The 24,101-nt window shown below is 35.5% G+C and overlaps 1 protein-coding gene across 17 annotated transcripts in view; it reads left to right on the top strand.

Annotated features, from left to right (window-relative positions):
- LOC145670574 (uncharacterized) overlaps positions 1–24,101 on the top strand; it is a 216,704-nt gene that overhangs the window by 184,936 nt on the left and 7,667 nt on the right. For all 17 annotated transcript variants that reach the window (XM_081739383.1, XM_081739458.1, XM_081739410.1 and 14 more), the window contains 2 exons: positions 6,813–6,863; positions 17,236–17,283. In XM_081739383.1, the coding sequence (XP_081595509.1) occupies positions 6,813–6,863; positions 17,236–17,283 (99 nt within the window). The remainder of the gene's footprint in view (positions 1–6,812; positions 6,864–17,235; positions 17,284–24,101) is intronic.

Below are 24,101 nucleotides of genomic sequence, written 5' to 3'. Positions count from 1 at the left end.
GGAAGATATTCCATATTCTTATAGTTCACTAATTTTCATTTTTGGAAAAGAAAAAAACATGACAGAAAAGTATATTTTGAGGTAAAGGTATTCACAAATTAAATTTGTTCTACGTTATTTAGATTGTAATTGCAATTTCGTTCCTTTTTTCCAGGCTCGAGTGTTCCCAGAGAAGACGCGGAAGAGAACATGTGAGGAGAGACTGCACTGCATATAGAAGAATTAAATAATTTGAGGGGGGGGGGGAACTGAAAGCGCAGAAGAGAAGAGCTGTAAGGCACAAGAAACGATATGAACGAGCTATAATGAAAAAAAAAAAAATATCAGAGCTTATACTTCGGAAAGAAACTATTAACTTCATGTCTTCAGGTCACCGTGTAATAATAAAAAGGTTACTATTTATTAATATGCTATTACCGTGTTCGCGTAAGAAGTATTGCAATCTACGTGGCGAAAGTGAAGCAAATATTTGGTAAGATAGTTACATCTGCTCTTTTGAAAAAATATCAGCTGCAATCTATTCTATGCTATTCATTTCTCTTACAAGGGATTTTATAAAAAGTCACAGCACTAAGGCCCAGTTGACTGCTTCACTAGTTTTTTGAAACGTTTTGATAAAATTATAATTGTATAAGATGGCTCGTTCCAAAGCTGAATGAATTAGCCTGTACCAAGAAGTTCTGTTTTAACACCATTTTGTTAAAAGAAAAGGGAAGGCAGAGGTGCAGCACATATAAAAGACACGTAAAATAATATAAAAGTGTGTAATAAACTAAATGGTATCTAGAAATAAAGTTGTTTACGAAATTAAAATTGGAATAATTAAAGAACACAACGCTCTATTGTTTTATAAACACAACGCCATCTTACGATGCGGCTGCAAATTTGAGGCGCATAGACTTCTTTATGTATCGTGGAAACGTCAAAACAGCATTGCACAATTGAACAAGTTAGTTTATCAACGTTCTAAGCTGAAGGATGCGATATCCGATAGAACAAAACGTTCTGTTATTGATTTCTTAACAGAAGAGTTAAATAGTCAACAGTTACCAGGCAAAAGAGAGACACGAACGTTTAAGAAAGACAAAAGACAAGCTCGCTTGTTAGATAGTACATGAAGTCTCTTTGCACAAAATTTTGCAGCAGCATCCAGACAGTTTCTTTTGCAGTTTGAGACCATTTTATGTCATAGACCCAAGAATAGAATCCTGTGAAAATGCATGCAAATTTGAAATTTAAAGTAGAGAGACCGAAATATTGTAGTGTCATATCTTCTAGCAGTCTTGATGTCTTTTCTCATATTTTGTGCTGTGATGTTAAAAGTAAATCGTGTTCATATCGAGAATGTATTCAATGCAAAGGTCACTAACTTGGCTCACTTCACTAACTTGATATTGTCGTGGAAAATCCTAAAGAGAATATTTCTTGATACAGTTGGGTTAACAATAAAGAAAAAAAAGAATTAAGCATAACGTGGACGGTACAAAAGACTCGTTCGTTGTAAACATTGTAACCAAAGAAAAAAGAATAATAGGCACAATTGTAGATTAGATTCGAGAATTTGAAAAGGATTTAGTATCATTCGTAAGACGTAATAACAACATTTATCACCAATATGTGGTTTTGAAATACCAGAAGCAAAGTCTTAAATACGACGAATTTGTAATGTACATTGACTTCTCTGAGAATTACAATTGTAAATCGCAAGGAATTCAGCAAGTTCACTTTGGTGCTTCCCATGCTTAAGCTTGTGTTCATACTTCTATTGCTTACATAAATTCTCTCACTCAAAGAACATATTACACTCTCTTTTTGTATTATATCAGATTCTACTAGACATGATCCGTCTGCGATATGGGCTCATTTGGATTTTGTTTTATCTTGCATTATAAATATGCACAATATAAGTCAACTTCACATCGTAAGTGATGGGCTAAACAGCCAATATCGATTGAGGAAAAATTTATTTTTTTTCTCCACAAAATTGTTCGGTAAATACAGGTTTCAACACATAACTTGGAACTTCAGTGAGTCAAGTCATGGTAAAAGCGTTGCTGATGGTGTGGGTGCTGCAGTCAAAAGACAAGCAGATGAATTAGTAGCCCACGGAGTACATCTGATGCCAAAACTGTGTTCGAGAGACTTAATACGACCAAGTGGTCTAAAGTAAAGATCTTCAATGTTCAACTCTCCGAAATTTCTGTTATTGATTCCCAGGTGCTAAACAGCTTAACAAAGGTACCCAACTCCTTAAAAGTGCATCAAGCGTACAGCAGTAAAAGAAGCTTAATCAAAATTAAAATTATTTCTTGCTTTTGCAAGAAGAGACCATCTGTTTGCGATTGTTTTAAACTAAGTTCATAGCTTTTGAGAGTGAGAGGGAACTAACACCGTTAACAGAAGAGACGACACCTAGTGTTGAGAATAATTCAAGTTCAACACTTCTTGCCTCTTGACGCATAGTCATGAAAATGAACAAATTATATCCAGGTATAGTTAAAAACACGTTCATGATGGAGGGTGTAAGTTTTAAGTTCAATATATGAAGACTGTTGGAAATAATAGATTTTGACCTCCAAAGCCAGATATTTTGTGGTATGAAGGAGATCATATTGTAGCTTTCAACATACCTGAACCTCAGCATGTAAGGATAAGTGGACGACATGTTCAAATTAATCCAATTCTGTGGAAAGGCCTTTGTGAGCATTACAATTTGTAGTGTACATGAACTGTTGGATTATCAGTTATTTATGTTTGTCATTACCGTATAACGCTATGTCATTGCTGCAACATTCTGTCATTACCATTACAATGCCATTCCCACAACAAACCCAATAATTTGTAGCTGAAATGTAAAGTAAACAGATATCAAGTACAGCAAAGTTCTAAATGTACACAATTTGCGCATATTTTTGGTATTACGCAATAATTATATTAAATTGTTATTTAATTGTACGATATATAGATATTTTGGTGTTACTTTTATGTTCGAGTACCGTACTTGTACAGTTACCAGTATTAAATTAGTATTTTTAATTTGCTTTTCACTAAAATTGTTTGTATTTATTATTCAATATGTTACGACAAATCTAACAAGCATGATAAATAAAAGGAAATTGCAATACACCGTGAAAAAGTATGTAAATGTGGCAAGTAATGTCAAAAATTTGTAAGTACTTCTGAAAAATGAATGATTTCTCTGAAATAGGTCATGTTCAAGCGCTGTTCTATAATAACAGGTATCGTAAAATTATGTACTGCTATCTGATGTATCTTTGCTTAAATAAATAAATAAATAAATTGATATGTAATTTCTCCCCCTAATCTAATATCGGCTCTAATACACTGTTAGCATTTGTGTATGTTAATGGATATAAAGTTTTTTTTTTGTTTGTTTGTTTGTTTGTTTGTTTTACATCGATGGAGAAATTTAAATTGAAGAATTAGTTTGAGCAGTGATGGCAGCATCATTCGTTTCGAACCGTAAAAAGCTTGAATTCTTCGCGTTAAGCAAAATATAGAGTCAGCCAGAAAAGTTACACACTTTGTCATCTGTGTCAGGATACTGGCATTGAAATTTAGTATGTTGTAATATGGTTTTTTGCTCAACAGATGTCAGTATTGTCAATTGTTTTCAGTTAAAATGATGGTGTAGTACAGTAGTTTGCTCAACAGATGTCGGTACTGTCAGTACGGTTAGTAAGATAAGAGAATCGCAGGAGAACGCTTGATGTTCGAGCAGCGTAAGCACGTTTTGAAGTGTTTCATCAGGTTTGGGAATGCCATCGAAGTGCAGCGTCAGTGGAGAGGAGAGTTTGGTACTGAACCACCAACCCGCCTAATAATCAAACGCATTGTTTACAAGTTTGAGGCGCATGGAACGATTTGCGGTATTCACAAAGGAAGATCAGGAAGAACGTCTACAGCCATAAGTCCTGTCTGATAGTACCGACATCTGTTGAGAGGAAAATCGTACTACAACATAATTTTAACTGAAAACGATTGACAATGCTGTCATATGTTGGGCGGAAAACCATACTACAACATACTTAAATTTCAGAACCATTGTCAATGCTAGTATCCTGATAAAGGATGACAAAGAATGTGTACATTTTTCTGGCGGACTCTTTAAGTAAAATTAACTTAAATAATTCTGTATATGGAAAATATGCTGGATGTATGATTATGTAATGACAAATTTCTTATTATTTTTCCCGTAATATTTTACGTCATATCCAATGGCGTACGCGGTGTTTCATGAAGAGGTATCAAGCACTCAGCTTCATATCTTTTCGTGCTCAAGAGGGTATTTAAACCCCGAATCGCCCTTGTCACTACTCACGGCAAAGTTTAGAGAGTGCCCTTTCAAATGAAAAGTCATTGGAGGCTTCAAAGTCGGAGATTGATTCTGAGGGAATGGGAGCAAAGCAAGCCTTACCCTTATAACTTATATTTGCTGTACATTTCTTTGAAACCAACTGGAAACAATGAAGGAACTAGTGTCGGAACACTAGTTTGAGAACACTTAGCCAGGGCTGTTCCGTGAGTGCTGTAAGTGAGGCAGTCGCCTCAGACCCCGTGGCGTAGGAGGAAAGAGTTAGGTCCTTCAGGAAAAGGAACAAATTTACTATTTCTAATTCATTCTTCGATACAAAATCTTTAGAAATGATAAACCATCTTGTAAAGTATCTTTATGACAGAGGAGCACAGTGGCTTAGTGGTGGAGAGCTTACCTCTGGTGCGTAGGGTACCTGGTTCGATTCCTAAGTAAAGTTGTGGTGAACAACATCGTGTCCGCGGGTTTTCTCGGGTACTTCCGTGTCCTCTTACATTTTCATTCCATCAATTATTTCTTCATCATTCGTCTTTGCTTTAATCATTCGTTTCTTTTAGCCGAAACGGCATAACGTGGGACGTTAAACTGAAAGATTTCATTTCATTTTATGGCTGTATATTACTAGTGCCTCGAAATGCACTTAATAAGATATCAGTGTCATTAATATGAGAAAAAGTTAGCGAAAACAAAAATCAGCATATGAAATTGGTCCCCAATTTACCTCCACCTCATGGCCTACGAATCAACAGGATAGCCCTGCACTTAGCCACTATAACTTTCATATGATGTCCACTTGGACGAAACCAACCGGAGACAGTTGTCAGCTTCCCTAGGGTTCGTTTCGGATATGACGTGCTCGGTGATACACAGTTCGAGGGCGATCGCGCTGCATATCGTAACACTATTGGATTCACAGTGAAGCATCCAACAGCAAATCCATGTTCGTGGCTCTATTTATTTATTAATTTTTTATTTACTTACAGAGAATACTACAACTAAAGGTGCCGATTTACAGTTTTTATAACAATAGATCAAGATTAAACAGTAGGATAAGCATACAAGTGTTAATTTTAAGATTGGCTAATAATCGATTCGGTCACTTAGAGATTTTTTTTTTAATTTAGTGAAGGATATTTTGAACATATCAATACTTGGATCAACCACACAAAGTTTGTTGTAGAGGCCACACATCCTCCAACTACCCTTGAATTAACTGAAGTGTACACTGGAAGTTGCTACACTGTCACCTTCTGGAAGATTCATTTTCGGTACCATTAGGTTTTGCATACCACGACGGAACTTCTACACTTGTGCCGTACCATGTCTTTTGCTTTTCGCCCATATGGAAAACTATTAGCCTCTGTATTGGCTCCTCCTACAATTTTTCTGAGTATTAATAAATTTCTCTCAGTCCAACCGGATAAGTACTTCGGTTATACTGTAATCAATCACGTGCTTCTGTATACCATCGGCACCTCCTACAAATCACATGACTACCCTTGAATTAATTGAAGTGTACACTGGAAGTTGCTACACTGTCTCCTTCTGGAAGATTCATTTTCGGTACCATTAGGTTTTGCATACCACGACGGAACTTCTACACTTGTGCCGTACCATGTCTTGCTTTTCGCCCATATGGAAAACTATTAGCCTCTGTATTGGCTCCTCCTACAATTTTTCTGAGTATTAATAAATTTCTCTCAGTCCAACCGGATAAGTACTTCGGTTATACTGTAATCAATCACGTGCTTCTGTATACCATCGGCACCTCCTACAAATCACATGACAGGACAGGACAGCAGCAGCGCAACCGCCGCTGTGGGAGCCCATATATTGGACAGCAACCAGCGGAGCGGTACCAGTCTTTGTTTGGTCTCCTCTCTATAGACTTGCAGTGGAGTCGAAGAGGAACCTATCCTTCTCCAAAGCCCTAGCTTGCAGCGGAGCTAACGGTTCCTAGACTTTACCTCTCTTTGCTGCAGTGGAGCAGTGGGAGAATCCTAACCACAACCCGGCCTGGCTTGCAGCAGAGCCTTGACGGAAATCTTAACCCTCTCTACTTGGAGTGGAGTAGTATGTGCCCTACAACCCCTCACGTAGCACGCTACTGAGGATTTCTTCCCGCCAGACCGTTAAGTCGAGGGGAACCTGCATTTACCCTGTACCTTATATTAGAGAATTTTATTAGTATCTGTAAATACTGTTGTTTTTAGAAGAAGATTTTATAAATAAACCGATAGTGGGAGAAGATTCCGGTCTCTGTTTTATTAATCTAGCTCGACCTACCAAACAAACTTCACAACATAATCTTTGGGTGACTTACGTTCTTGTTTCATTGTTAATTTTCTCCACTGGGACTAGGTTATATGTGTTAAATGCTGTTACTTTAATCTTTTGCAGTTTAATGTAGAACTTTAGAATAACATGTCTTGTTTAGTGTAGAAACTAGAAGTAAAAACTCTTTTTCTTCTTTCAGCTCAAAGAGTTATCAGGAGACGCTGCTTAACACGATGTCCACACTCCCCACGTAAGTAAATCTTAATCTATACAGTGTAGGATTTATCATTACTATGCAGGGCACTTGATGTAATTACAGTGATGTACTACGGTGCCAAAGACTAGAATTTGTCCTAGGAACCAGTCCCTGTTCGATTCCTTATTTATTACTGTAGACGTCAGTGAGAACAGTTGTGGCTTGAGTGGGGAAATCTCACTCTGTAACTATAAATATTATCTAATGGTACGAGTTCATTCTCCTCGACATTTTCCTGTCTTATCCAATGTTTTCATTTCACCATTCTTTCGTATCGTGGTTTGGTTGGATTTTTTAAAGTTTAGCGTCCCTTTCAGCAGCGAGGGTATGTGAGACGTGTACCTACATTTTAACGTGGAGTCCGAACCACATGAATTACTGGGAATCTAACTCGGGTCTTTCCTGTCTTGAGCCAGAGTTTTACTTTGCTTGTAGTTTCCTTCCATACATCTTCTGTTATATGGTCCGTATATTTTAATTTCTCTTTCTTTTTGTCATTTCTCTCCGTACCGAATTATGTGGTTTCCTTCATGTTTCTTGTGTCCAATGTCTTCTTTTCAGAATTAATATTTAATATACTCCTTTCTTCTACCAATTCCAACACACTTTTATTTGTAGAGACACGATTGTTTGGTGACACGCTAAAACGCGAAATTATCAGTTTTGTGTGAAAATGTTGTGTACCTAAAATATATATTGACACAATCATAGTCATACGTCTTGCAAATGAAATCAGAAAAATAAACACACTGCTGAACAAGACAGCACTTATTTCATATAAAAACACATTTACACGTGACGTTTCGATCTTCTAGCCAAGATCCTCATCAGACGTACACTCTAAGACGTACAGAGTGTACGTCTGATGAGGATCTTGGCTAGAAGATCGCAACGTCACGTGTAAATGTGTTTTTTATATTAAATAAGTGTAGTCTTGTTCAGCAGTGTGTTTATTTTTCTTACGTGTTATTTACATAAATAAAATGAATAATATAATTTTCTATTAATGTTTTGTATGTGTGTTTTTTTCTTTAAATGATACTTTATTGAATGAGGATGCATAGTGTTATTTTTTAAAAAACTCAAATATTGTTTAATATAGTCATGTATGAGCTCATGTCATAATGATTGATGCGTAGAAATTAAGGTCAATTAAAAGGTAACTAATTGTAATTGCCAAGGGAAATAGTGTTCTTACTTTGAATTTTTATTCACCGATATTATCCCGCTTTACGCATATTTTTTTATAACGAAATTACGAATTCTTATTTACCACAAAATGGTGTGTCTGTTTATTTGATATCTTATTCACTCACCTAATTTTCAACATTTTTCTGTAGCACCATAATTTGAAGACTTCCATTGTTCCTTGTTCTCGTAGAGTCCATACAATGTTACACGTGATGTATGTTTCGTTACAGCTTTATGTTGATAATTCCGGTCAGATGCTTTTGTTTTTCTTTTAATGCACTTTCCTCCCGGCTTATTGTGGATTTTACTTTTAAGACTTGTTTTCGCTTGGATTTTGACATTAAAGCTTGTACAAATGTTTTTATCATTTTTTATGTTACTCTTAAGAAGAACAGGATTCCTGCACCTTTTCCACCAAACAATCTCCTATTTTTATCTTCATTTTTCTTCTTCCATTTATTTATTTATTTATTAAAACAGAACGTAACACGTGTTGAGCCCACAATACTAATCCTTTATGGTATATTCACAATTTCATGTTTAAACCTTGTAAGGCAGTCAATTAGTTTACATTTTTATGAGTCTATTGTACGTTGCACTCATTCTCCATATTGGTGACTTACAGTACCCCCCCCCCCCCTCTATCAGAGAGTTAACAGTTGAAGATTGAGCCACGTTAAATAAAAGGTATAACAAAAGTGTTTCTTAACCCCTTTAAATTCTTTTCTTTTTTTTTTTTCTAATCGTCAAGAAAATATTTCTAGATTTGAGGGAGTTTGAGGAAGGGAGGAAGAGATGTAAATAACAGAAAGAACCAAATAAATAAATAAATAAATAAATGTACATTTTACAGAATGTTCATGACAGAAATTAGCAGACATCTTCCAGGACAAAACGAAAAATTCGTTAATAGGATCTTAGAGATGATAGGGACGGGGAAGGACGACCCCTCAAATAAAACATGTGTTTACGGATTAAAAAAAAAAAAAAAGTAGCCAAAAGAAAGGTTATAAGATCTTAATTTTATTAGGTAATCTTAAGCTTCAATTTAAACAGTCTGCACTTCAGTGGTAATGTTCTAAACGTGTTAGGGCAGGTAGAGAAGCGATATCTGAAACGGAGATAAATTTTTGCTTCTTGTAGACTTCGTTCAGGTAATCCGTTTGAGTTGGAATTTCTGCTTCTTGTAAATAACAAACAATCCAATGAAAATCGTAACAAGAGAGAACATAATATAGGTCCTTCAACTCTCTGGAGAAATTAATGACTGAAAAAGGCAAAATTCATCGGGTCAAACGAAGTGCATGCAGGCTCAGGGCCAGCGACATCTGCAGGACCTGTACACAGTCCTGTTGAACTACAACGTAGATTAAGATGTACTATCTACTTGTGTGGAAGAGGTGGATGTCGACGGATTATCTCCAACCCCGGCCAAATTCCTGCGAAAGCAGAGAAAAACAGGAGGAACTAGTGGATAAAAAACTCTCCTTCTAAAGAATCATTGTGCCGTGGTGACGGTGCAGAACTGATATTTTTTTTTTTTTAAATAATTCAAATGAATTAAGAAAAATAGACTGCGAGACTATAGACTAGCTTTTAAAGGGACCTTCATGCTAAACTTCGAGTTTGTTAAATGTAAATTTTGTCTCTGTGTGTCAGGAACTGTGATTTTTCAGTGATTAAAAGTATAGTGCAAAGAAAAGAAACAAAAAGATCCCATATAAGACAGTTCCAAATTTTGAATTGAGGAGGAATTTTTTTTTTAAAAAAATTGTCAAGTGCTATGTAAAGTAAGGATTTTTTTAAAAAATAACTAATATCTGCACTAGCAAATTGCAGTTCTGTAAATAATTGGTGGTAAGTTCTGGCGAGACATGTATTTATTTATTCATAGTATTTTGAATTAAGTATTTTAAGTTATTTAAGATATTATTTACATTTTCATGTATGTTTTTGTATAAGGTAAACTGAAGATTTCTTTGCTTGTTTGTTTTTGTTCCTTTGGTTATTTGTTTCTTCTAACGTATCAAGCATCTCAGTTTTTTCTATGTAGTTTTCTGTATGTAATTTTCAAGAAGCACGGAAGGCTTTTGTTTTCCCACCATATTTTCCGCAGATTTTTAAAGGTGAAATAAGCAAGCAACTTAGAAAGAAAAAGCAAACCCGACCATATAAAAGTGGGTCTTTGTTTTTAGACAGATGGGAGGGCTACGAAGAGACTCTTTAACAAGTTTGTTGAAGGTGTGCTTCATATTAGATTTTTTTTTTTTTTTTTTTTAATCTTACGTAGGGATAGGTCAGAGTGATGGCTGAAGATATCAGAATAAAAGATTTCTCTGATGCCTGAGTAATGACAATAGCTTTTCTTTTTCCTTACAATAAGTAGTATCAGGTACTAGCCTCAGTAATGGCTAGAAGCAAGGAATAAATTGTTTTCTTGTCAAAGTGGTGGCCAAGATAATGTGAAGTGAATTTTGTTTTTTATCAGTTTAATCTTAGTGATGGCATATTGGGATATGTGATTCCCATTTCTTCTAGGCAGGAGAGGAATAAGGTTTTGAGTGATAAGCTTTTTACTTTAAGGCAAACTACTTTTTGAATGGTCTGAATGGAATCGATTTTTTAAAAACTGTTCAAGTAGGAGCTGAAACCATAGGATAGAAAAACTAGTGTTGATCTTCTCTTTAGAGAAAGAGCAACCGTTTTGAGGCTGACTGTGCCCTTAGACGCTAAGGCTTTTCGGTATTTTTATGACTGAATGTTGCGGTCAGGCTCTCCTGATAAAAACAGGCATCGAACGAGACTGAAATGAAGTGACGAATTATTAAACCTAATCCGACCTTAAAGTTTTTGTTGAAAAACAACTTAAATCAACCTTTTATTCCAAAACCGAAGACAGGACTGGAAAATTGTTGTAGATAAAGACGAAGAAAGAACTAATCATCTGATGAGGATGTAGAACACTGAACAGAATCACGAATTTTATATTTGTTGGTGGTTCAGTTTAAGAAGATTCCCCCTTGACGAATGAAACTTATTAATGAGACGACGTAACCATAACAAATTTGGGGGTTCGTTGCCATGATAATTCACTGAACACAGATCAACGCCGGAATAGATTGAAAACTATAGAAATTTATTAAGTTTATGTTGCTAAGATCAGAAAGGATTCAGTTTGAACTTCTACTTCATGTAAATAACAAAAGATATGATAAAAATCGTAATAAGAGAGGCATAATCTAGGCCCTTCTAGCGAAGATCCTCGTTATTGCTCTCTAGAGGAATTGAGGACCTTGAAAACGGCAAAATTCAGGGGGTCAAATGAAGTATATACAGATCCAGGGCCATCGACATCTGGAGGACATGTACACAGTCCTGTTGAAACAGATCCAGATGTACTATCTATCTGTGTGGAGGAGATCGATATCAACAGACTATCCCCAACACCAGGAAATTTCAGGAAGAAACAGACAAAAACAGGGAAGGAATTAATGAATAGAAAACTCTCCTTCTAAAGCACTCATGCTGAAGAGGTGACGATGCAGAACCATTTTTTTTTTTTTTTTTAATTCTAGTGAATTAAAATAAATAGGTAGTGCAACTTGATCTTGATGCTAAGGGATCTTGATGCTAATGTCGGTGTCAAGAATACTATTTTCAGTAATTAAAAGTGTAGTTTAAAAAGAAAAAAAGATTCCGAACAAGACAGTACGAGACTTTGAACCTGAGTCTTGTTTTTTATTTTTTTTTTATTTTTTAAAAATCTTTGTCGAGAGTAATACTGGAGGAAGGTAACAATCTTAACAGAGACACCGGCTTGGCAACGAAAGCAAAACAACCAATCCAATCAGGACCTGCATACAAACCCAGTAAACCAACCAATCAAAGTGAGACTATGTATTGACACTGATTGGGCATTTCTATCGATCAATCACATTCCGCCTTTTCCTTTGATAGCACTTATGTAAAGAGTGCTTCCATTTGGTTCTCTCATAATATTCTCCGAAAATGAGAATAATGTGGTCAGTTTTCGAAACGTCGAACGGTTTGTAGGCCGAGAACTACTGTATACCTCAGGTTCGTTTTTAAGTAATTGTACAAAATAAATAACAAGTCATCAATGAATGTGACAAAATCATTACCGTCCTACGTTGTAGGATTAATTGGCCCACATACATCGCTATGTATTGGCTCTAGTAACTTCGTTGCTCTATACCACTGTCTGTTAAATAGTTCTTGTAGAAAATACTATTTCCGTTCCATTACTTCCCATTTTTGATACCGATAACATTTTTTTTTTTTTGTTGTCAATTCAGGAACATAAAATACATTTTTAATTGTACAGTAACTCAGTTGTCATTATCATAGTTTTTCACATGTATATTTCCCATTCCAATAGCTTTCGACACTGTACCGTTTTAGCTGCTGAATTTGCTATGGCCCTGTTTGGCCAATGTACTTAGTAAAATAGTTTTTATCGGTAGGAAGGTGTTCCAAACACTTAGAATATGTGTACCATTCTATAACTTTTGTACTGACCTTACCATGATATACCTCATTTAATTCGTCTTAAACTCTCCTCTCACTTTATTGTGTTTTGTCCACGATTTTGCACTTTTCAGAAGAAATGATCAGTGTTGGCCATTGTTAGTTGATATGTTATCTTGTTTATTGTATGTCTCACCACGCGGTGAAAGAAATCTTACTTTATTGATAAATTTCCAGCAGATATTTTATGTGACCTAGTTCTATAGTTTTATATATTCTTATTATTAAATTATTGCTAAATGTAGAAGATCGAAGCTTGCGGATAAATTACTCGTATGTTGAAGAAAGTTACTGTCAGAGTAGCATCATTTTTCAGATTAAAAAAAAAAAAAAAAAAATGTAATTAGTGTAACGTGAGAAATTCAAGAGCAAAATGGGAATTTGTGCTTATCAAGATTGGAGTTTCAGGTTGGCATCACTGATCTGAACTCTTTAGGTCAGCAAATATTTCTTCCATGGCCGTGTGCACCAACGAAGTTCAACTGTTGAACGAGGGTCATAACCAAGCTCGGTGAAAATGTCTGTTGCACCAACAACGTTCAAGGTTAAGTCTCGGTCAAATGGTGGATAAACTTGGTTTTAGCTTGAACCGCCAAATTTGGGGGTTTGAACTTCGTTGATCCAAGTCAATCTGTTTACATTCAATAATGTCTTTGTATTTCTCCACAAATGAAATTGGAATATATTGCTCGTGTTCGGATTTTTTTTTTCTCGTGGTTTCATTGTTTCTCCCATCACAATTACGATCACTGAAATTAGACTACTTACAACTCGATGCACACAATCTCGCAAATCGAAAAGACCGGCCGCGGTATGCTTCCTTTACTTGTTACTTTGTTAAACAAAGATTAGAGACAAAAGACGACAACCCAATCAGAGCCGATTTTACAAACTGACCGAAGTTTACTTAAAGCGAGGCAACAAAAGTCCTGGAATCACGTTTAAACTTGAAAGTTTAATGTTGAACGCGTTTGAGTGAACGCTCGGTTAAACTTCGTTGGTACACACGGCTGCCAGTTGCACAAAAGGTTCAAATAATTTATCTCGTTCATTATACTTAATTTCACTTTATTCTCTGTGTAGAAAGAATCTACATTTTAAATTCCTCGTTTGGAAGTTGAACTCTAAATTCTTGTATAGCACATTAAATATCTTGTATCTTTATCTGGCAAGTATTCTGAATGACTATCAGCAACTGTTCTTATTATGATAGCCTGCGCTTTTGCTTCGAGCGTTATAATTGTTTCACTAGCAGTAAACATTTCTTCTTGTATAGCTTTTAATACTCCAACTTCTGTCAAAACTTTTTTACTCTAAATGACCACACACACTAAAGTTTTCACCTGCCAACGGTGTGATAACATGTTTGTCTTTAATTAGCACTGCAGACAAGAGATTTTACACTTCACTATTTCATGAAATTTCTGCGCTGACTGGGGCCATAATTCTGATAATATTAGCTCTTGCTATCTGATACGTAGGAGCAGTTATTATTTATGCTATCACAACATTTCTTAAATTAATATATTGTGCACAACTGATCATTACGTAACTTCTGTACCACGTTCCTCAGCGTAGACTACTAACTACTTACAAGGTTGCGAACTATATAAAGACATAATAAACACTCCTGACCAGAGTATATGCACTTGTTTATTAAAAACTAAATTCCAGTGTAACAGTTTCAACAACGTAACGTTGTAAAGAAACGGGGCATGATATAGATTGGGAAGGTGTAAAGGGGCTAGAAAGGGAGAATAGACCAATGATAAGGAAATGGAAGGAAGCACGAAGAATAAAGAAAGAGAAAAGTGACAAATTAATGAACTGGACAAGTGGACTGTTAATACATGATCTATGGGATAAATTATTAGAACAAATTGAAGGGAAAAAACAAGATTGAACATATTTATATGTAATTTATATTCATATATTTAGTAGTATATATAGTTTAATATTGTTATAGTTTAATATTGTATATAGTTATATAGAGTTTTATATCTTGTTATATTTTATAGTTTATTTTTATGTCTATATATATATATATATATATATATATATATATATAATATATTGCTGTATTTATAATCAGTTGTATGTAGTATAGTCTATTATTTATTTCTAATATGCATCGAAGGTAGATTAAGAGAAAATGTTTTAAGGCAATTGGTCAAGTATAAACAACAGGTGTGTCTGGAAAAGATAAACACAGGTGGGAGGGTAATTAAGTCAGGGCAGGTGGCCGGAAGATGACTCCCGGGGAAGTCCGACCCAGGTGGCTTCCCATGCACACAAGGACTTTCACTTTTAGTACAAATAACTGCGCTCTAAGATATCTCTTTCAGTTAGTGTCTGATGAAGATAACGTTACGTTGTTGAAACTGTTACACTGGAATTTAGTTTTTAATAAACAAGTGTATATACTCTGGTCAGGAGTGTTTATTATTTCTTTAGTGAGTTCCAGAGTCGTGATGGATAGAGTTATATAAAGACAGATAATAATGTGTTTCATAGCACCTTTGAAGTTGTAGTTAGATACCAAATTTTACATGTTCCGTCTGTGAATTTTTTTCACAAAAAGTGATCAACTTTACTCCATCTTAAACTGCAAAAACTACCGAAATTCACAATGTTCTGCAAAATATGTTAATAGAAATATTTATAAAAAAACAGAAACTCATTTATGTATAAGCATAACTGTGTTTCTTCTCCAAAGCATAATAATCCAGTTTTGCCAGTCTTTACATCTGTTAGAATATTGAAAAGTATGAAAAACTGCTGGAAAGTTCAGCATGATATAAAAAATATGCGAGTACTACCAGATTACGAATTAATAATTAGTTACTTTTCGTCATGTTACAAAGCTTGATAACATAATCCCAATTTTTATCAAGTGAACCATGATCGAGATTGAGCTTAGCCTCTTTAATTCTAATAAAGTAGAATTCGTATATAGATCTTTCAATTTGCAAAGTAGATTTATGGAGCAGTTGTATCTCTATGAGTGTGTGCTTCGAGGTAGGTAGATGTTTAGATAAGCCCGATAGCGTAATCTTATGTGCATCAAGTGCTAAGAATTTTGACACCTACACGCATTTTGCATCTAATTTTTCCTTACCTAACAAGGAAGACAAATCACCTTGGAATATGCTATTTGCAGACATCATGGTAATGAGTGAGACCAAGAGAGCACTGTAAGAGAAATTAGATACCTGGAGAGGAGCATTGGAGAGCAAAGGGCTTAGAATTAGTGAAACCAAGACAGAATATATACATTGTCCTTTAAGGAAATATTAACCGACAATACAAGAGTAAGACTTGACAAAGAAGAGGTGCTAATGACGAGGAAAACAAGTACTTGAGATCAATACTGCAAAGAAATGCAAGAATAGAAGAAGATGTAAACAGTAGAATTAACAGCGGTTGGATGGAATAGAGCGAAGCGGTGAGAGTATTGTATGACCGTGGAAAAAAGTATACAAAACAATAGTGAGATTTGGCATATTTTGCGAGCGGACGACGAAGAAGAGAGAGGAACAGAAATTGAATGTTGCAAAGATGAAGATGCTGCGGTGGATGTGTGGAGTGACACGGAAGGGCAAAATTAACAATGAAGTGATCCGGAAAACAGTAAAAGTGAGACCAGTAGTAGAAAAGCTGCAAGAAAGTAGACTGAGATGGTTTGGGCATGTAAGAAGAATACTTTCGGCGTATGTAGTTCACTAAGTGGATGCTGTAGAGCTAAATGGGAAAAGAACGCGAGGCCGGCCAAAGAAGTGGGGAAAATTTTGTGAAGAACGATATCGTATATTATGATGTCACAATGTATATGGCACAAGATAAAAACAAGTGGAGGATAACGACCCGAAAAGCGTACCCCAGCTAACTGTTAAAGTGCTGCCAAAATGTCTTGAGCCGTGGCAAAAATGTAAACTAAAGCTCACACCCTCCCACACCCACGCGTTGAGCCAATAAGGGTTCAGGTGTTATTAAGCGAGAGAACCTTAGCGAAAGGGAGTGGAATTCCTTCTGCCGATAGCAGCTAGCAGCGCTAGGAACGGAAGACTAGGTGTCAAGTCAATGTGGTATATGTATAAAAGACTTGATAGAGGAAGAAGAAGAAGAACTGAGGGAAGACAAACGGAAATTGAACGTGTTTATCGTTAAAAACGAACGATACTCGACAAGTGCTAAGATCTTGGTTGGTTAATTTGGAGCTTAACGTTCCTTTTAGTATCAAGGTAATATAAAACTTGAACCTACAGCTTAACTTGGGAACAGAACCGAATGAACTCCCACCGAAAATTGAATTAAAGTCCCCCACTGTGAAGGCACATGCGATAGCCCTATAAGTAAAAGGTAACTCTGTTAAGATGTGCTAAGGTGGAAATAAATCAATGCCTCACTTGTATATCATATGATCATTAATTGATATTTTCAAAGTAGTTTCATGTAATCAAAATAGTTTTTCCATTCTCTATCCCTCTCTTTCTTTTATTCATTGAATTACTCATTTTTTCTTTATTCATTTATTTTTGCATGCTTATTACATCCTTCTTTCTGTTTTAGTATGTAAAGAGAATCACTCACTTACTTCATTTTACATGTTAATGTTTTTTCTTTGTAGGACTTCAGAAACTGTGAAGAGCGATGAGTATTCATTCGAGATGCCTGGGTAAGTCAGCAAATGATACTAAAAATATGTTTGAAAGGAGTATATAACGTATTGTCAAAGTGTAGGCCTATATTACAGATAGTTATCAAAATAATGGAGACATCTCAAGAAAATACAGCCTATTGATAGGGCTGTAGAGTAGACCATCCTTAGTCTATATGTCTCACAGCTTGTATTCATTGCGGAATTTGGGGCAATATAATTCGTAGAGCTTTTCAGAGGAATATTGGGCCGTTTTTTTTAAGCAGTGCTGCACTCGGTTGTGTCTTAGATCGTAGAGGAGAGAACCTGCTCCATGTTCAGATTGGGAGATTGAGCGCAGCATGGCATGGGAGTTTAATCTGATGTTTCTCAAACTGCGTTAAAATAGGTACAGTTGTAAGTTGTGTATATATTATTCTTATATTTTAATCTGCAGTTTTTCACCAGTTTCATTCCTCTTTTGTTCTAGTTTCTTTTTAAACGATTCTCTATAAGTTTTTGATTATTACTGTCCATCGCTTACAGTTATAAGTTGTATTTGTGTTTTTCTTGTACTTCAAGCTGCAGTTTTTTCATCTGTTTCATTCCTGTTCTACTCCAATTGTTTTTTTTTTAAAAAATAATTCTTTAATAGTTTATAATTTTGTTTAATATGTTTTGTTCTATTTGGCAGTAAGTATGGACATAAAAATATGTCTATTAAAGTAGGAAATTAAAAATAATCTTTAAAAATATAATTTTCAGCTACTAGATACTAATTACGTTTATCATTTTCACCTTCGTTCACGACATCCATGTTGAGAAACCCTGCTCTAGCCTATTTCATACCCAAATCGTGACTAAAATACTTCTCGCCCAATACTCAGCATCTTCGAACATGTCGGGGGCCGCGGTGGCTCAGTGGTAGAGCGTTCCCCTCTGGTGGATAGATCCCTGGTTCGATCCCAGCTCGTCCCAAGTAAACTTTTGTGGTAGACAAACACTGTGTGCGTGGGTTTCCTCGCGGTTCTCCCGTTTCCTCCCACTTTCTTAATTCCACCATTTCATTCATTTCTCATCATCACCGTTTGGGATGTAAAACTCAAAGATTTCATTTCACTTTTTTCTTCATCCAACACATCAGTAAGGTGAGACAATGACAATGCGCACACAAGAGGAAAGCAAGCAGTACTACAGGCTAAAGGTGGTCCAATGCAATATCGGTTAGATTTTTTTTTTTTTTTGTTAAGATGTTTTCACTACTTTTTAAAATACCTGTCTCTGTATATATAATTTCAGAAGCTGTTAATATATTAGAAATAAATTGAAGAAAGTTGAGGAAATGCTGAATTTAATATCCTTGTATTTTTAAAAAGAAAATAGGTTCTCTTACTAAAGTAGCAGGTATTGTTATTGATGTAACACAATAGCTAATCTGTATTGTGCCATAATATGTACCAAGGTGGAATCATTTCATCACCGCTTCTGCAGCCGAAGAAGAGAGCAGGACTGGCTCTCGAAACAGTTTTACCTTTCAATATTATGGTATAATACAGGTTGGTTATTATTGTATTACTAAGAAGAATGTGCTAGATATTTCTTTTACTACATATTAATGTTATTGTAATGTTTTCCATTGGCCAACTTTTGCTTTTTTTATAGACTTAAATTTGATTTAAACTACTCGCTGAGCAAAACAATACGTTTATTGTAAAAATTAGTAACGTGTAACAGTTTCGCCAATTATCCACTTGGCTTCATCAGACACTATCAGTATGAATCTCTTGCATGATAATGCCAAGTGGAAAGTTGGCGAAACTTACAATCTCTTGCATGATGACGCCAAGTGGATAGTTGGCGAAACTTACAATCTCTTGCATGATGACGCCAAGTGGATAGTCGGCGAAACTTACAATCTCTTGCATGATGACGCCAAGTGGATAGTTGGCGAAACTTACAATCTCTTGCATGATGATGCCAAGTGGATAGTTGGCGAAACTGTTACACGCTAATAATTTGTACATAGAAATGAAATCTTTGAGTTTTACGTCCCTTGGTTATGTCGGTTAGGCTAAAGAAGAAGGCGATGATGATAAATGAATGAAATGGTGGAATGAAGAAAGTGGAAGGACTCTGAGAAAACCCACGCACACAGCAGTGTTTGTCCACCATAAAGCTCACTTGGCATGAGCTGGGATCGAACCAAGGACCCCATTCACCAGAGGTGAACGCTCAACCAATGAGCACCACGGCCCCAATATTTTGTACAACAAACGCATTGTGATGTTATTAACATTGTTTCCTCCATGGATGTTAAAGTTATGTTTGGCATTGCCTCTAATTTATTAAACATTTGGCACAGTTTTTAAGGAAAGTTAATTTTGGCATTTGGCTTTAATTTTATAAAGTTAACTAGATGATACCTTTTCTTTCTCTCAATGAATTTCTGTTCCGTTCTGTGTAGATTCCTTGTTAACATATTTTTTAAATGAACTTTGATGTATACACTTACGCATTTCTTATATTACATGTTCATTATATCCTTTTCATTAGTTATCGATGTCAGATCAGCTATGAATAACTGTTGTTCCGTGTACTTCGGAAAGTTAGGAGAAAATTCAGAAAATCATTACAAAAGCATTAGTAAATTCATTCTGTTTTTGGGACTAAATATTGAATTGATGAATTTATATAGTTTTCATAAGTATATACTTCTCAATACAGAAGCTTGAACAGAAGAATATTGAAGTGGGTATGAAAAACTGTACACGTCAGCGTGTAGTATATCATCATCACGTAACAGAGTGTAAAGTACAAAGAAAGAATTAGAATTATCTTTGGCTAAACCTCCATCACACAAGGAAGGAAGGAGTAGAGAGAGAAGTAATATTAAAAGATGAAAGGGTGACTGAGAAGCACTTATCAGATGCTACTTTTCTCTTTATTTCTTTTCCTATTTCTTCCTTCTTCCTGTTTTTTCGCTACTTATTTCTGTATCTACCTGATGAGGAGTAAGCGAAAGTTCATTCTTTTTAGGTTTTACTGATTTTGTAATACTGTTTTATACTTCTCTGATAAGTGTTTTTCAGTAACGTAACTAAGGAGGAGCTTGTGCCTCGGCCGCAGATTGGGGGGGACGCAAAACTCGGCAAATATTTATTTCCACTATAAGGCAAGGAAAGGAGTTTTAGCAAGCAAAGATTATAAAACTTACCTCAGAAACTTAACAGGACAACAACGACTCACCAACCCTAGGATCATATCCATACAGCATAATTTAGCTTCAAAGCTATCTTTTGAGGATATTATAAAAACCTTTGCAGCCAAAACAGCCCGAAAATTTAAATTTTAGTTCCAGCTTTTTGTGTTTTCATTTAACTTACATCGATTTAAGAGATTTGTAAATTTCCAAATATAATACTCGAGTCAACAGGTTGACTGTTTATCATAATTAAATGTTCTATTCTAAAGCAACAGACTGTTGATTCATGTTACACATATGCACATCCCGATATAATTTCAAAAACATTGTGATTTGCAGTTATTATGATAAGACTATAAGAATATGTCAAGCATGCTACTCTCAGATTACTTGGCAATCAAATACTAATTAGTTTGATGTTTTATCTTGTACTAAAAATTAAATTATGTACTGCAATCTTGAAATCAAACTTTACTACTTGAAGAAAAAATAGAATAGGAGAATTACTGTGTGATGCCAATATAGTCAGGGAGAGTTTTGGTTTGGTTGGCGGAAGGGGGGGGGGGGCGCTAAAGCGAGTTCTTGCCCCGGGCGACAACTAGCCTATTTGCGTCGCTGCTGCTTTTCTTTCATACCTATTTCGAAATTCTGCTGTTTCAGTCATTGTATTAAGAAGAAGATATTTATGAAGACTGTGTAAATGGTAAATCTAACATTTATCATAAAAAAATAGGATAAATTTACTAATGCTTTGTGATGATTTTCAATAATTTTTTCACAATTTTCCAAAGTACAGGGAATAACAGGTATTCGTAGCTGATCTTACATCGGTGACAAATGAAAAGAATATAATGAACACATACTATTGAAATGTAAGAAATATATAAGTTTACTATAGCAAAGTCCATGTAAAAAATAGTTTCAAAGAACTCTACAATGAACGGAACAGAAAATTCCTTTGAGGAGGAAAAAAAAAAAAAAAAAGAACTTTTGCTACTCTTATTGATTCCTTCTTTCTTTTACTTCTGTTTTGTGATAATGTTTAACCATTCTAGAGTAAATACTAGAATGGTTACACTAGAATATAGTAATTATTGCTAATGTTTCTTTGCAACAGTAAAGTCACAGACAAAGGATATAGAGACGAGCAACTTCCAATATGTGCTGTTGAAATCAGTTTGGATCGTCTGCACAGCGAAAGACCCAATCAATGTTCGGTGGGCGATATGATGTATCGTCCCGGATGTGATGGCGCTGCCGTCGGTCTGCGAACGTAACGTTATGGTTCGTCATAGTAACCAGCGAACTGTTTTCATCTGCTTTGCATTTCGGTGTTAGATGAAGTACAGAAAGATCAGATTAGTTAGTGTTCAGTTTTTCTTATACTGTCTCTGGACTTTTTTTGTAAACGCACACGATGGCAATTCACACATCACCCTTTCCTTCACCATATACTAATGGAGGCGGGCTACTTTCGGAATTTCCACTTAGGTGACGTCAGATTGACTGGTTATTGTGTCGTCGTTGGTTGGGAGGCTCTACTGTTCCCCAAGTTTCCAGTTTTTCACGGAGTTTGCGGTCTGTATATCTTTGTGAGTAAAGTTTCAAGAGCAGAATTTTTAAAATTAAATTGAGTGTTCCTTACTTACTATTCGGGTTTGTATTCGAAGGGTCAGCTCTACCTGCGAACATGCGTACCAAATGGGAGGTATAGTAGTTTATAAGACAATGAACAGGGGTAGTTCTACCTTTTTGAATATGAGAAATCAATGTTGAAAGATGGCACTTGGTTCGTTTTGCATTAGGACTGAGATTATAATCATGTTAGAAACATTGTGCGAATAGTACTGGTTTTGTATGCTGTGAAATTTCCTGACAGTGTAAATCTTTGATCGTGCTGAATGTAGATTACGAGTATTGCGGCAGTAGTTCTTTAACCCTCTGTGTATTGAACTCCTTCCTCGCCCTCCTACCAGGAGGAAGTCGCCTATTATCACTGTTAACAGCGTAGAAAGAACGTCGCTTCAATGCGTCCAAGTTCCAAAATAGATAAGTAACCAACTTGTACGGTAGAATAATAATTAATGCGTCTTATGGGAAAACAGAGGTTCCATGAAAAAGTGGCCAACTTGGAAAATAGACTAGTTAATAGGTTTTATTGCAAATAACAAAGTTCATGACATTACAGACATGGAGTCCAGTCTGATTCTATCTGTCAAAGGCCTTTTTACATGGAATATATAAACTGTTACAAACAGAGGCTGCTAAGGGAAACTTCAGTTCTGGTGTCTTCTGGCGAAACAAAGAAGTCATGAAAAACAATTTCCTTTTGTATCACACACACATATACGCACATATGCTTGATATTATATTAATTTATGAATCTGGAAAAATGTACATTTATGAAGGAGTTAAAAAATTCTGTTGATATTTATTTGGAGATTTTCAAAAATGTTTATCAATTACAGCAGCGATGGTAGGGATGAAATCTGGATTAATAGGGCTTTTGATAGAAAATTGTATAAAATACCCTATATTTCATTCTTTGTGGTAAACCATTAAAGCAGGACTAAATCTTTAAAAAATATATGATAAGTAGCATCAATAGTCCTCTTCTACACCAGTTTTTTCAATATATTTAAACGACATGAAATCAAAGTATGGATACTTTTTTGGTCACGTTAGGTGGTTAATTGCAAATAATTGTCTTGATAGATTTTTGGAGTGAAAACCGAAATCTCCTATTTTATTAATTACTTTGTTCTATCAAACACTATATGCCTAGAAGAGGAAATTCGAAGTACTGATGATTACAAGGTATAGCCACTAGAATTCCGTGGGGTGTAGAAGTGCAAGCTGTTATCTGGGAATATTCTAAACATGTCACTTTTTGATGAAAAAAAAAAAAAAAAAAATTATCACAAACAAGTTTATTCAGGAAACTTAAACCAGGATCTTACACTGATTGGTTAGAGAATAAATACGTACAGATGAAGTGTGCTCCCACGGGGGTCCACCGGGTTCACAGCCCCCTAAAATTTCTGATCTCACAACATACATTCGTACACTTGATCAATAAAACTGTAATTGTTTAACATAGAAATTATTGATGTAGCATAGGAATTTGATTTTAGTTCTAACATTTTTTTTCGTGAAAATATAGGAGGAAGTGTTTTACAATTAGTTATCGTCTTTATGGGTGCAGAATAATACGCATTCAATACTACATGGACGTAGTGGCCTGTAGTATTCCCCCCCTCCAAGAAAAAAATTATGGGTGCGTGCCTGATCTGCAAGTTATATACACTATTACGAGATACGTTTAAATTGTTTCTGTAGCATCTGAAATAACACAACACCGAACTTGGGTTCAATCGCGGATAATTAGTTTTCAGGTAGAGAGAATTCATGCTTGTTGATTTGATATGTACTTAGAAAAAATATTACTGTAACTGCAGTAGGTCTCTTAGACACTACCGACAAGATAAAAAAAAGGCACTCTAAAGCAGTAGTTCTCAAAGTGGGGTCCGTGGACCCCTAGGGGTCCGCGGGACCTAGCCAGGGGGGTCCGCGACGCCTAAAAACTGAAGTGTGTTGTAATAAAATAGAACTCACAGCTGTTATGCAAGAATTATTTTTAAGATTAAGAAACTGC

Source organism: Thermobia domestica, chromosome 2, assembly GCF_964235325.1.
Source record: "Thermobia domestica chromosome 2, izTheDome1.hap1.1, whole genome shotgun sequence".
Classification (NCBI taxonomy): Eukaryota; Metazoa; Arthropoda; class Insecta; order Zygentoma; family Lepismatidae; genus Thermobia; species Thermobia domestica.
This window is presented reverse-complemented; position numbering and strand designations above follow the sequence as displayed.